Genomic DNA, 14658 nt, shown 5'->3' on the forward strand with positions numbered 1-14658 from the left:
AATACATCCATTGTCAATATCCTACCTTCATGACCTTAGAACCCAGCGCTGAAGCCCGTTCCAGTCTGAATTCTTCCTATTTATTCCAGTCAAGGAATCAGATGTGTGGGATGATAAAGAAACCCTCATGATGAGTGAAAATACCCAGCCACGTGGATTCAGAAGGAGGGGCTGAGGAGGAAGACGAAGGGAGCATGTAGTTTAGCGTGATTTCCACCGCTCCCTGTTATTTTTCCGAGCTAGCGTCAGGCCATGGTGAAGGAGATGGGACGCCGCCGGAGCTTCTGTTCGGGCTTGGAGTCCAGGCTCGGCTGCTCATTAGCTGTGTGACTGATGGCGAGTTATTTCACCTTCCTGATCTCCCAATTTCCCAACAATAAAATTAGGTTATAATAGTCGCTATTTCCCGGGGATGTTAGAGGGGTTCAGTGAAAAAAATACACAGGATGCTTACCCACGTGACGACTGCAAGTAGTCTTAGCCGTTATATTTCTCTGGCATATAAAACCCTCTTAGTAAATGTGAGCTCTTACGCTCGTGTCCCCTATCAGACCACGCGACGGAAGGCTTTCGTGCATCAGGTGGGATATCACACACTTAGCAGGTGCGCAAAGTCGCAAACTGCTGTCAGTGGAGAATGACAATTTTCCGCCCTGTTGGACGGCTGCAGAAGGACATAATCACCCACGAAGACCAGGAGGGACATTTACAAATGGGCACATTAGGACTGGACATGGCATTGGAGCATTTGCTCAGCCACCATTTGTGTAGCAGATAATGAAAAGCGAAAGGAGTGCGTCTCACCACAGATTCGATGGTGGGAAGGAAGTCTCTGTTGCAAGAGGCGAATGCAGAATCCATTTCCCTCTGATTTACCTGAGGAGGTTAACAAGGAGCCATCAAAACCTATCCAGATTTGATGCCCCGTTGTATGCTGGCTTATAAATTTTCCTCATGCAAATTCTGTCCCGTCCCTAAATTTGTTGCCAGGTAGAGCACATTTATTTTGCATCTTGTCAGTGTTTTCCATTTCAAATTATCTTTGTCATTTTTACTCTGTAGAAATATTGTTATGATTATTACAAATGCAATTCCGTTAGAGGAGCTGAAAATTGTCTTTATGATTTTATGCCAGCTGGTAGCCATGAAAATTCATGGGCTGGTGGAATTGCTTTTAGCCGAAGTTGTCTCTTTTTCCTGTCTTCCTGTCTGCATTATCAGTCTCTCCACATTCTCGCCTCCCTGTCCCTCCTGCCCTTTGATATTTTTTCCCTTTGCTATGTATCCTTTGCTCTTTCGCACACGTTCTTCCTTTTTTGCAAACTCGTTCACTTCCTGTGCGTAACTCCCTCCGTGTTGCTGGCCTTAGTCCAGTCTGGATGGGCTCTTTGATTCTGTGCCCTTCATTTTACAGATGAAGCGATCGAGGCCAAATAGATGAAGGTGTCTGCCCCAAATCACAAAATAATGTCCAAGAAAGGACCAAGGGCAGCAGGATTTCAGGCTTTTTCAGACTCGCGATACAGTTGACCTTTGAGCAACTGGGGTGGGGGGGCGGCTAGGGACACCCCCCTACCCTACAGTTGAAATTTCTCATATAACTTTTGACTCCCCCAAAACTTCACTGCTGCCTCCTATTGACCAGAAGCCTCACTGAGGACATAAACAGTCAACACATATTTTATATGTTATGCATATTATATGCTATATTCTTATATGAAAGTAAGTCAGAGAATAGAATTTGTTATTCAGAAAAACATAAGGAAAAGAAAGTCCATTCACGGTGCTGTACTGTGTTTATCAAAAAAGAAAAAAAAAAACAACAACCCAAAAAACTTGTGGAAGTGGAGCCATCCGGTCCAAATCTGAGTTATTCAAGGGTCAATTGTATTTTAAAACAGTGGTTACCATTCTGTCTCTGACTTATTGTTCCCTTGTACAAAAAATATTTTGTAGCACATTTTTGGTAACTTTAAATGAATGATAATTATCCTGCCTACACACATATTTTTAAAAGTAATGCCCTAACAGCAATATAAAGGAGAAATAAAAAGAAATGAATCATAATAAAATGACAAGTATTTCAATATGTAAATTCTAGCCCCATACTCCTTACTGTAACGTGCACATGAATCACCCCAGGATCTTATTTAGTGCAGATCTGATTCAATAGGTCCAGGGTTGGCTCTGGAATTCCACATTTCTAACAAGATTTGAGGTGATGTCCACACTGTGGTTCCATGGACCACACTTTGAGTAGGAAGGGTCTAGAAGAAAAAAGAAAAAAAAAGTCTCCGCGTTATTTCCAAAATGTGCCCTAAGGGTGCCTACCAGCCCTGTTAGAATGAGTGTCGAGTTAAAATACATAGTAAATTACTTTCATATTTTTAAAATCCTCCACATAAGTGCAAATTTTCCAATAACTTTGAAATAGGGGGCGCTGGGTGGCTCAGTCGGTTAAGCGTCTGCCTTTGGCTCAGGTCATGATCCTGCAGTTCTGGGATCGAGCCCTGAGTGGGGCTCCCTGCTCGGTGGGACATCTGCTTCTCTCTCTCCCTCTCTCTGTTCTTGCTCTCTCTCTCTCTCTCCAATGAATAAATTTGTAAAAAAAATCTTTTAAAAAATCTTTGAAATAGGAAGGTACTGTGTCAGTGATTAGGCCATGGGGCGGGGGCCAGATAGGCTCAGAGGAGCAGGTGAGAAGGCCGCTCAGAGGGCCAAGTTGGCACAACTGGTGCCTTGCCCTGAACCTGGTTGGTGCCTGAGGTCTCCTGACCGCCCCAGAGGGTGGCGCCCTCTAGCGGATGCTGGTGTGAAGCAGGCACAGGAAGGAAGTCTGGGTGCTGAGTTCAGACAGTTAAGAGGGACAAAATTTGAAAGTTAGCAGCCTCCCCTACGTAGCCTTGTGGAAGGATTCTGCTCTAAGTTAGGGATCTTTGTCATTTCGAGATCTGCATTTTTCTAGTCAGTTGTTTTTAAAAATTAGTGATTTATGGTCAAACATTTAGATTGAGCTGTCCATCCATTTTGCTTTCGGCTCCAACTACCTTCATTTTCCTCCTGAGTTTCTGTGTCCTGTGATATCTAGTCCGCACTCCACCGCGTGTGCCACACTAAATTGTCCCGTGTTCAGAAGGCTAGCAGTAGCTAATAACACAGGCTCGGGAGTCATGCTGCTAAGGTGCTGGCCCTGCCACTCACCGTGTGACCTTGGGCAGGGGGGGGAGCCCGTCCGTGCTTCAGTTTCCCTTTCTGTAAAATAGCAGCAGTAGCGGTACACCTACTTCCCATTGCAGTGGAGAGAAGCAAATAACCAGATAACAGGGTGTAAAGTGCTTAGAACTCAACAAATGGTAGCTGGTAGCTCCCAGGAATACTACCCTGGGGGCATTCCCCTTGCAATAAAGCATGCCGACACCAAGCAGCGCCTGCAAATACCTAGCTTGGGTTATCTCAATAACAGACACAATTCCCAGAGCCTCATGGGTTTTTCGATGTTGTTAGACTCTTTCTAAGACATCAAACTCTTTTTTAAAGTGTCTAAAAGATATTTACCAGACTCTCAAGAGAACCAAAACAAATATGTGAAAATATCACACGTCTGTTGTTTCCTTTTAAGGGAACTTATTTTTTCTCCTGGCTTGCATTCCACCAGGCAGCTCAGTCTTTTTTGAGGCCGAGGCCTCCCAGGGGAGCGCAAGGGTCCCTGGGTCTAGGACCACTCACATAGTCACCAGTCTGAGAGCAGAAGGCACACTGCCCTGGGCCGCCTCTGTCCCTCCAAGCCCACTGGCTTTGCAGCTTCTGATCACCAAGAGTCCCACCAGCTTTGCTGTCCACTTTTTCCTCCCCACACTTCCTTTCTGAGATTGCCGAGGGGGCAAGATAAGGGCTTAGTGGCCACCGGTACAAACCACAGCCAGGCTCAGCCAGCTTCCCAGGTTCCAGACGCTCCTTCCCCCGCCTTGCTGAGTCTCTGAAGTGCTCCACCTCTCCCCTGTCAGGCCCGCCAAGCATAATTGCCTTAATGGACTCAGGCTTTTGGGGAAAAAACACAAAAAATTCCCAAAGCAAAGTGTGTCTAGAACCGATTCCATTTCTGCCCAGCCAAAAGTCCCCCCGGAGACCGAGAAAGCATGGAGGTTGGCTGGCTGCCTGAAGAAGGGTAAAGAGAGGACAGAGGGACAAAACGGAGGGTACCCTTCCAGAGAGAGTCTGGACTTACCAGTATTACCGGGAACTTGATGTCTCGGTAGAAGGCACAGCATGGAGCGAGACCTGGCGAACCAGCAGCTCCTGGGTACGACGAGGTAACCTCTTAAACCGATGTTGTTCCATTCAAAACAGCCGGAATTGAAGCCAACTTACTCTGTCTGCTCAAGTGGTTAGCCCAGTGGTCTTTGAAAATGAGTAGGATGATATGAACAAGATTAATTACACCGTTTCTCCTCTTTTCCTGTCCTCTACATTTCCACTTAATGAGGTTGCTACTAAACTTACAGTGAAATGTCAGAAAGTGGCGTTCATGGAAAAAAGTAGTAGCCTTCAAGTCAGAGCTGTTTAATGGCGAGATTTCACTTTTCTCATTACCCTTGGCGCTGACCCAGTAGCTTCACTCATGAGAAATAGTTAAATGACATGAATCTTATACTTGTCCTGGGGTCCCGCTAGATCTAGAGGCCCAGGTGAAGTAGGCTAGATCTTATTGATTGCACAGGATTTCCAAGGTTTCTCCTTCCCAACCCACCCCCACCTCACCCCCATGGGCTCTATCTTTGCAAACATTATACTATCTCAGGCCTGACCCAGTATATTCCCTCATATTCTTTTCTTTTATGCTCCCATCTGGTCAAGTGGCAAGCAGACCTTTTTCCCGCGATGACCCACCGTAGGGATTGACAAACCTTTTCTGCAAAGGGCCAGATAATAAACATTTGGGGCTTTGAGAGTCATCTCAGCTGCTCGGCTTTCATTATAGGGCCAAGCGGCCATTGACCGTACATGAAAACGAGTGGGCATGGCTCGTTTCCAATAAAACTTTACTACAGGTGTGAAAATCTGAATCTCCTATGTTTTTCACCTGTCACAAAATATTATTCCTCTCTTGATTTCTGTTCAACCATTTAAAAATGGAGAAACCATTCTTAGACTGCAAGCCATCCGAAAACAGGCAGTGAGCCCCATTTGGGCGGTGGGCTGCAGTCTGCCAAACCCTGGTCTACCCCACTCAGGGCCAGCTTCCGATTATTCTCACTCATGTACAGAATAGGGTCCCCCAGGCGGCAAGCAATACAAAAATCCCTCCGATCTGGCTCTGGCATATACTCTATCCTTTCTGAAACAGCACACTTACTTTCCTGGTTACCTTGATTCCAGTCTGGTAATCAAATTAGCACGCATTTCAGGTGAGCAGAGACAAAGAGGCCACTTTAAAATGATGATGGGCCGTGGGGGGCTCGTCCAGTGATTGCAAACCCCCTGATGGAAGGGGGGCGTTCTCCCGTGGATGATAACAAATTTACTGTAGAAACATCAAGCATTTTTATTATGTTCTTACAAGAAGATTTAAATGGTGGCATGCTAATTATGCATTCCTTCTACATTTACACATTGGCACTTTTTTGTTTTAATCAGAAAACTGATTGCTGATTTATCTTGTTACCATGGTGATTTAAACTTTTTTTTTTCTCCCAGAGCTTGAAAAGGAAAAAAAAAAATGCATGCCTTAGTACTTCGTGAACTTCCTCAGAGATCATCAGAAAGATAAATCTTAGGGCCCACGGGGGTCTTGGACATCATCCGATCCAAGACCTGTGAGATTCAAGCATTTTAGGACTGAAATGTCTGCCGCTCAGTACCCACCCCAAAGTCACCTATTAGTAGCCGATAAATGAGACTCTCCCAGACCCTGTTTCCTGACTCCAGCCAATGGTCTTTGTACCATGGCACTGGGCTTCATCCTTCCTGCCATGGTTAGATCACCCGCCAGAGTGATGGCTTGAACCTAGAAACTTCACGTCCTTATATAATACCCTGGTTCCTCCTCCCCGTCCCACCAACCGCCATCATTGTCTTTCCTGTTCTCTCAAAACTGTCTCTGGATCCAGAAAATATACTGTAGCTGTTGGAAGGGGTTCCTAGGAAATTCCATATCCAGAAAGGCAAGGGGCTTCGGAGCTCATTCCTGAAGTCCCTGGAATGGCCTCGCGGAGCTGGAACTCTCGAAGAGTTTATCGAGAAATCAGGTCGTCAATGTGGTGTCATCTTCTTAAAGTCAATACATTGCAGGATGGACCCTGGGAACCCTTAAAAATGGTTCCACCTACTGAAAATTGTCTAAGACTCAGGGACTGCCGAGCTTGATTAAGATTGCTGCTCAAAGACAAGCTAACAATTGTTTGCACAAACGCTGGCCCCTGTCTGAGCCAAATGTCACGCTTGTCTGCAAACTGCTGTCCCCATATCACAGATGAAGAGACCGCAGCTCAGAGAGGTTGAAGAACTGGCCTAAGATCACTTATTTGGTAAATGGCAGAGTCACGTGACTCCTGGCTTCAAAGCTTTGCTGTTTCTCTTGCTTCAGAGTTTCTGCTGTTTTCAGAAGCTCCAGGGGCCTAAAAGAGCTGGAGAGACCCCAGACTCAGACGCACCAACTAACTCTTTCATCAGTCCTGCAAGCCACGTCCCTGAAATTCATAAATCCTAAAGCACACTTCCAGGGTGAAACAGACTATCGCCAGTACTGATGGCTCACATTTGTGGAGGACCTGCACGGGCCAGACGCTCTTCTGGGCACTTTGTATACATTAACTCATTTAATCCTCGCAACAATTGAGCGTGGGTGTAGATACTTCTATTTTCCCCATTTTTTGAAGGCAGAAGGAGACAGGGGATTTGTCCAATCCAGTATCACATACTGATAACGGAGAGTGGCCAGTTTCCAGATCCCACAATCTGATGAACCAGGATACATCTCAGCCTCAGTCCAGAAAGCGGGGTGTGCCCGCCTCGGCACTACTGATACTTGGAGCTGGATCGTTCTGGGTGTAGGCAGGTTATCCCCTGTGTCGTAGGATGCTTCGCAGCATCCCGGCCTCTACCTACGATCCACCAGCAGCAACCTGCCCTCCAGCTGTGACCACTGAAAACACCTACCGATATTGCCAGGTGTCCCCCGGGAACCAAAATCGCCCTCTTTGAAAACCACTGACATAAAGTACAGAACTTTAGAAGCTTCCCTAATATTTATGGTGGTTCAACCTTTTTACTAAAGGTAGATTGATAAATAATTAAATCGAATAATTATGATTTTAAAACATTTATTTAAATAACATAATTTAAACCAAATTTGATACTTCATCCAATGGGAATAAGAATGTGAATAAAACAAACACTCCTTTCTGATGGACTGGTATAATTCATAGCTTGCATTGCGTCAACACCATGAGAGAAAAAGAGATGACCGCGGGAGACATAGACCAGAGAGTTGTTCGTCTGTCCTTTCCTTGCCTTTCCTTTCCTTGCCTCCTTTTCTTTTTCTTTCTTTCTTTCTTTCTTTCTTTCTTTCTTTCTTTCTTTCTTTCTTTCTTTCTTTCTTCTTTCTTTCTCTTTCTTTCTTTCTTTCTTTCTTTCTTTCTTTCTTCTTTCTTTCTTTCTTCTTTCTTCCTTCCTTCCTTCCTTCCTTTCTTCTTTCTTTCTTTTCTTTCTTTTCTTTCTTTCTTTCTTCTTTCTTTCTTTCTTTCTTTCTTTCTTTCTTTCTTTCTTTCTTTCTTTCAATGCAAACATTTGCCTAGAAGTCACAGCATAAACGCAGAACTTGGAATCCCAAGATGTCAGAACCATCAGAGATCTTTGCACGTCCATCCCAATCTGCCATTTTATAGGAGGGGACACCAAAGTCCAAGGAACCTAGATAATGGGTGTGGAGTTACTTATCTATTGGTGTCAGGGCCACTGGACCAGACGCATCTGCCCTGGCTTGCGAGGGGCTGGGTGCGGTTGTGTGTCTTGCACGTACTGGTTTGCACATTCAGCACCTGCTGTCCCTGTCTCTGCAGCCAGCGGTTCCCGTCCGACACCAGCCCGGGCCTCCGCAGACCCCACGGCTCCCACCGCAAGTCCAGCTGTGACTCCAGCTGCAGATGCCTCCGCTCAGGACCAGCCCACAGTCCCTAACAACGCAGAGCCTGGAGAGTGAACTGTGCGCTCCAGGTCTGTCCCGCTGAGAGAGAAGCCCGTCAGCAGCTGGTATTGGAAAGCGGGGTCTAGGGCATAACGCTGATAAACACCTTACATGTCTTGTCAACTGGATGCGAATTTTGCACTTGGTGTCTTTTTTTTTTTTTTAATCCAATTACAAGGAAGTACCCAGAGCAGGCAGTGGGTAAACCAAAGGTTCTCAGACAAAATACAAGGAACATCCTGATTACAGGGGCGTGTCGGGGAGGTTGACTGGGTCACTGCTGAGTCCATCCCTAGTGACCGTGTGCATGGGGGGGGTCATAGTTTGCCCGCTGGTGTATCTGACTCCTTATACCCTGAGATGTATTTTAAGAATCTTAGCCCCTCGTTCGTTCCCTTTCATTAAAGAACAGAAAACTGTGACCTCTCCACCCGTTAGAGAATCTTTCGGGATGTGTGTTGACCACAGCCCTGCTCCTCAACGTCCAAAAGGCAGATTTCAATTTGACTTCCAAGACCCAGCAGTTCTAAGGCATCTTGAAAGATATCAGTTGTGGCTGGAAACGCGGGGAAGGAGACAGCTTTGTAAATGGGTTTACATTCTTCTCCTTGACTTTTTCTAGGGTCGTGCTTCCAGATCATTTAATGACATTGTTGGATATCATTTCCTTTTCAATTGAATCCATAAAATAACATTTAGAAAATTCTTAGTATTTAACTGTAGTCTTCTCCATGAATTACCCATTAGAATAGACTGGCGGCAGTGGAATATGCAGGAAATAAGCCTTTAGCTCATAGTTCCATCCCTACCCCTTACGCCTGCCTGAGTTTGTGTAAGGGCGCGTGTATGTGTGTGTGAGACAGAGAGAGGAAGAGAGAGGAAGGGGAAGAGCAGACTGTCCATACACCGTATGCTGCTAAGGCGGTAAATAAGTCAGTAATGCAATATCGTGGGTCCGAACTTCTCTTTGCACTACTTTATTTACGGTAGTAAATAAAAATTATTTTTATACCGTTGACTCCTGGGACGTGGCTTGCTTTCTTTCTTGTAGTTACTGTTGTCCTTATACAAAGTCGCAAGGTCCATGCATACTCCTTGAGGGGGCAAAAAAAAAAAAAAAAATAGAAGAGTCCTTCTGATGAGAGGGATTATTTCTGGTAACTTATGACGTTTACAGATATGAAGGTGGAAGGCGGCTCCTCTCCAGGGATCCCACGCTCAGTCTGGCCTCTGTGATGTTTGCACGGGACCAGACATCATTTTAGGGCTTCTGGCTACGCTGGGACTGTATTTATACCATATACTGGGTGACGTCTGCAGGCCGTGATCTTTCTCCTCTGTGTGCCGTGTAGACTGTTCTTGTTTTACCAAGGGCTGTCTTCCCTGCTTGCAAGAGAGCCAGACTTTAGAGTCCCATGACCCTGGATTCAAATTCTGATTCTGTAACTTTCTAGCTCAATAACCTTGGGTGAGTGATTAACCCTCTGAGTCTTGGATTACTGTTTATAAAATAAGGGTCATAAAATCCACCTCTCCTGATGTTCCATGTGGCTTAAATGAGATAATATAGGTAAAACCCCCAAAACAGTGTCCTGAACATGGTTGGTTGTTATTTTTATTAAAAAGAAAATTCTGAGGGGTGTCTGGCTGGCACGGTTGGTAGAGCAGGTGACTCTTCATCTCAGGGTTGTAAGTTCAATCCCCACTTTGGGTGTAGAGATTACTTAAAAATAAAATCTTCAGGGGCGCCTGGGTGGCACAGCGGTTAAGCGTCTGCCTTCGGCTCAGGGCGTGATCCCGGCGTTACGGGATCGAGCCCCACATCAGGCTCCTCCACTATGAGCCTGCTTCTTCCTCTCCCACTCCCCCTGCTTGTGTTCCCTCTCTCGCTGGCTGTCTCTATCTCTGTCGAATAAATAAATAAAATCTTTAAAAAAAAAAATAAAATAAAATCTTCAAAAAAAATCAAAAGAAAGAAGACTGAGGGTCCCCATAAAGGGCTCTTTGCTCTACCTGGATCCTCTCTTCCTGGTAAACGCTCAATCTTCAGTGGCTGGGATCATAAGACTGCAGACGGCTCACTGGGAATTGCCCTCAGCTCCAGGGACCTGCCCAAGCTTACGTCCTTGCAAGAGCGCCTCGTGGTCAATGACGTGTTGAGGTCTGGCAGGCTTTCTCAACCTCAGGACTACTGACACTTGGGACCAGATGGCTCTTTGTTGTAGGGGCTGCCTCGTGCATTGTGGGGTATTTCTCAGCAGCACCCCGGGGCTCTACTCACTAGATGCCAGGAGTGCATGCACCCCCCACCACACACACACACACCCGGCCCCCAGTTATGACAACCAAAAGTATCTCCAGACCTGGCCAAATGTTTTGCGGGGTGGTGAGGGGTGGGGAGAAGGAATCACCTCCCGCCACCTTTCACCTTAAGAATGACCTCTGTAGGAAAAAAGGCTTCTTGCCTCATTTGGAACAGTCCTGAAGGGCCATCCCAACTCCAGAACACTACCTTGATGGCAACCTCATTATAGTTCAATTTCTCCCTCTACCTATTTCTGCCTTCCTTGTTTTTGTGTAGAATTTCCTGACACTGGTCCCTTAAAGCTTCACTTGCAACCCTGCTTCTCAGGGTCCATTTCCAAGGCACACAGCTGTATTCGTCCGCTAGAGCCACCATAACAAAGCACCACAGACAGGGGCTTAACCATCAAAAATGTATTTCCTCACAGTTTGGGAGCCTGGAAGTCCAAGACCAAGGTGCCAGCAGGGCTGTTTTCTTCTGTTTTACCTCTCTTCTTGGCTTCTAGATGGCCACCTTCTTCCAATGTCTTCACACGCTCTTTCCTCTATGTGTGTCCGTGTCCTCATCTCCTCTTAAAAAGACACCGATCATATTGGATCAGTGCCCACCCTAATGACCACATTTTACCTTAATGATCTTTGTAAAGGCCCCATCTCTGAACACAATCACATTCTGAGATACTGAGTGTTAGACTTCAACATGGGAATGTTGGGTGGACACAGTTCAGCCCATAACACCAATCAGAGACATTGTAGGAGGCTGATTCAGTTCCAGAACATGGACTCATGGGAGCCATCCTGATCTGAGACAGTTGTCCAAACGTGCTCATCTCCAGATCATGCTGGAAAGAGCTGGAGTAGTTCCAGCACCAAACTACTTCAGGTGAAGCTGGTAGGTAGGTCACTATCAGTTCTTGTCCCATCTTAGGCACCTGTTCTCTCAAGAGTTTTCAGCTTGTGTGATCTGGGTCCAGCTCATTCCTTCTCAAGCCTCGACCTCCCTCTTCTCTCCTCGAGTTCTAAATTCGCTTCCTATGAGGCTAGTGTTAGGCTGACTGGAATAGAACCCTGCACAATGAAGTCAACTTGGGGTGAGGGTAGGGAAAGGAATGGAAGAGTGGGGTCCAGAGTTGATGTTCACTTACTTACCTATTGTCTCCTCCCTTTAGGACATTCTTAGACCATGGGATGTAGACCAGTAGATTGTGAAACAAATCAAGATGTGATTTCTTTGGCCCATCCAGTATTTTTAAAAATTTGAATCATTTCTTAACATCATAAAATTGAGGATTTGGGGCTTCTCCTAATAAAATCTGAAGATGTAAAAAAAAAAAAAAAGTTTTCATTGCTGCACGACAAGAATTAGCTAAAGCTAAGGGCATCTGCCTCTTTTAGACAGAGCCTGTACTTTCTGGTTTACCCCAGTCCCCACCATTCCCTGCTGCTTTACACCTAGCCTGCCTAGGTATTTGAATTTACAATCCATGCTTTGGACTTCCTTCTCTTTATTCTTAGTGACCGCATTTTGGCAAAGCCGAGCGTGATTCCCAGATTCATCTACTGCTTAATCATTTTCAAGCCTCTGTCAGCTGGGGAAGTGGTAGTCTTTCTTTCCACTCTGGTAGAGGAAGATGCCAAGTTGTGACTCATCTGAAGTCCCAACACAGGGTCTAAAAAAAATGTAGGATAAAATGTCAATTCAAAAAAAATAGTGTTTCCCTAAACCAGCAATATAAGATGTTTAGTATTTCCTATACTAAATAAAATACTAAATAATTAAAATATTAATTTCCTTTATAACAACACAGTTTAAAAATGTCCAGTAATTGACCCAACAGTAAATTCACTAGATCTTTACAAAGAAAACTAAAAGATATTAAAGTGCATAAAAGAAGATATAAATAAATAAATGATATGCCATCTCCATGGATCGAATAATAACATATAAATATGTTAATTTCCTCAAAATTAATGTATGAATTCAATATTTCAGTCAAAGTCCTGATTTTGTGTTTGTGAGGAACTGACAAACAGATTTTAAAATGTATGGAGGGGCGCCCGGGTGGCTCAGTGGGTTAAGCATCTACCTTTGGCTCAGGTCTTAGTCCTGGGGTCCTGGGATGGAGCCCCACATCAAGTCCCACATTGGGCTCCCAGTGGGGGCCCTGTTCCTCCCTTCCCCTCTACAGCTCCCCCTGCTTGTGCTCTCTCTCACTCTCTCCTTCTCTCTCTCAAATAAATAAATAAAATCTTAAAAAATAAAATAAAATGTGTATGGAAGAATATAAGTCAACGCACAGGTAAAGAAAATTTGAAAAAGAAGAGGGAAGAGAATTCACCTACCAAACATCATTTTACTACAAACACAGTAACACAAACAGTGGGGTGGTGAGGGAGGAATGGACAAATGGTTCAAAGGGGAACGATGGAGAGCCCAGGAGCAGACCAATTACAAATGGACATTTGGTATATGATAAAGTGTCATCACAAACCAGTTGGACTAAGAATGGAATATTTAGTAGACAGAGTTAGGAAATTGGCTCTTCATAGGTAGAAAAATAAGATGCAAACTGTATTTCGTGTCCTTTATACAAAAAAAAATAAATGTCAAATTTAATTAAAGACTTAGCTGTGAAAGGCAGACCTGGAAAGCTAGTAGGAGAAAATACAGGACAGTATTTTACTGATTTTGAATCAGAAAAGATTTTTTAAACAATAGATAGATTTCTTTTTTTCAAAAGTAAAGGATTTCTGCTCTGATGACCATAGACGAAATTGGCAGATGGGTGACGGATTGGGAGGAGGCATTTGCAGCATCCATCACCACAAAGGATCGATACCTACAACGTACAATGAATGCACACTAATCGACCACAACAGAAAACCCAGTAGAAAAATATTCAAAGCATATGATCAGGCAACTCATGGAAAGAGAAAAATCTAACAACTTAAAAGGAGAAAAGGCCGCTCAATCCAACCTGAAGTCAAAGAAATACAAATTGAAATTAGAAGATATTACTTCATATCCACATGTGTGAAAAAAGAGAAAGAAAACACTCTGAGATATGGGGGAATAGAAGCTCTCGTGCCTGGCTGGCAGGAGGGCAAACTGGTGCGCAATATGGCAGTAAGGTACTTAGGGAAAAGGGTTTATTACCCAGCAAGCCTACGCTTGAGGATGGGCTCCACGGACTGCACAGGTCTGATGGGATGAAGTATGAGAGAGGATAAGATCACAGCCCTGTCTCAGAGAGCAGGAGATGGAACAGCCTGGATGTCCATCAGTAGGAGAACGGATGCAACAGATGAATGTAATGAAAACAACGCATCAGTCAGAACGGAAGGACTAGACTTACGAGCAGCCACACAGAAAGATGTCAACAAACATATTAACACATGAAAAAAGTAAGAAACTGAATAAGATCCGTATTTCAATACTATTTATGTATATTAAAAATCAAACTCCCAAAGAGTATTATATACACACATAAGTATATGTATATAGTCATGTGTGGATATATTTATACTTTTTTTTCCAGGACGCACATATAGCTCTAAGCCTTCATGATATCCACATTTGGGGCTACCTAGTTCTTTGTTGTGGGGGTTTATCCTATGCATTGTAGGATGCTTACCAGCATCTCTGATTTCTCTCTCCTAAATGCCAGTAGCACCTCTTCAGGACAACCAAAATGTTCTCCAAACATTTCCAGATGTTTCCTGGTGGGGATGGAGGAAGTTTGTCCTGGTTGAGAATCATTGGCTCAAATCACCTATCACTGGCTCAGACTATTAGAGCGGCTGGTGAAGTATTCAGAGGCAGGGACAGGGAGAAAGACTGTGTGAGCAAAGGAAAAGTATTACAACAACAAGAAGAGCAGCAGTGGTGTGCCATGAACTCAAGAGAACAATTAACTCAACTTTGGGTACCTGAGGTCCAAATACAAGAAATGAAGAAACACTGAACAAACTAAAATTGTCCTTAGTGCTCAGAATCGGCTGGTGTTTGTTGGAGTTCAGTCTGCTACATGTAAATATCCTTGAAGGGGAAAAAAATGGGTGGACCCTGTAATCTCTTGATTCGGGCTTTCACTGTGACTCTAGCCTTGGCTTTCCTTTAATGAGTCTGTGTGAAAGCACATTTTGCAAAAGCTCTGGTGTCGTGAAGACAG

At 44.5% G+C, this 14658-nt stretch overlaps 1 protein-coding gene and 1 long non-coding RNA gene across 6 annotated transcripts in view; one reads left to right on the top strand and one right to left on the bottom strand.

Annotated features, from left to right (window-relative positions):
• Positions 1 to 9200, top strand: part of SEL1L3 (SEL1L family member 3) — a 101284-nt gene extending 92084 nt beyond the window's left edge. For 2 of the 4 annotated variants that reach the window (XM_087864248.1, XM_087864246.1), the window contains one exon: positions 40 to 1823. In XM_087864248.1, the coding sequence (XP_087720374.1) occupies positions 40 to 131 (92 nt within the window). In that variant the 3' untranslated portion in view covers positions 132 to 1823. Of the gene's footprint in view, positions 1 to 39; positions 1824 to 8057 lie in introns of those variants that run through there. The other 2 variants (XM_087864247.1, XM_045771308.2) reach the window with 2 other exon arrangements.
• LOC148109600 (uncharacterized) overlaps positions 1974 to 14658 on the bottom strand; it is a 35899-nt gene continuing 23214 nt past the window's right edge. Inside the window, exons 3-6 of one of the 2 annotated variants that reach the window (XR_015725570.1) lie at positions 11636 to 11799; positions 5366 to 5521; positions 4226 to 4398; positions 1974 to 2267 (exon numbers count right to left, since the gene is read on the bottom strand). This is a non-coding gene — a long non-coding RNA (uncharacterized LOC148109600). Of the gene's footprint in view, positions 2268 to 4225; positions 4399 to 5365; positions 5522 to 11635; positions 12157 to 14658 lie in introns of both variants that reach the window. The other variant, XR_015725569.1, reaches the window with a different exon arrangement.

Source organism: Ursus americanus, chromosome 8, assembly GCF_024610735.1.
Source record: "Ursus americanus isolate L20-20 chromosome 8, mUrsAme1.1.p, whole genome shotgun sequence".
Taxonomy (NCBI): Eukaryota; Metazoa; Chordata; class Mammalia; order Carnivora; family Ursidae; genus Ursus; species Ursus americanus.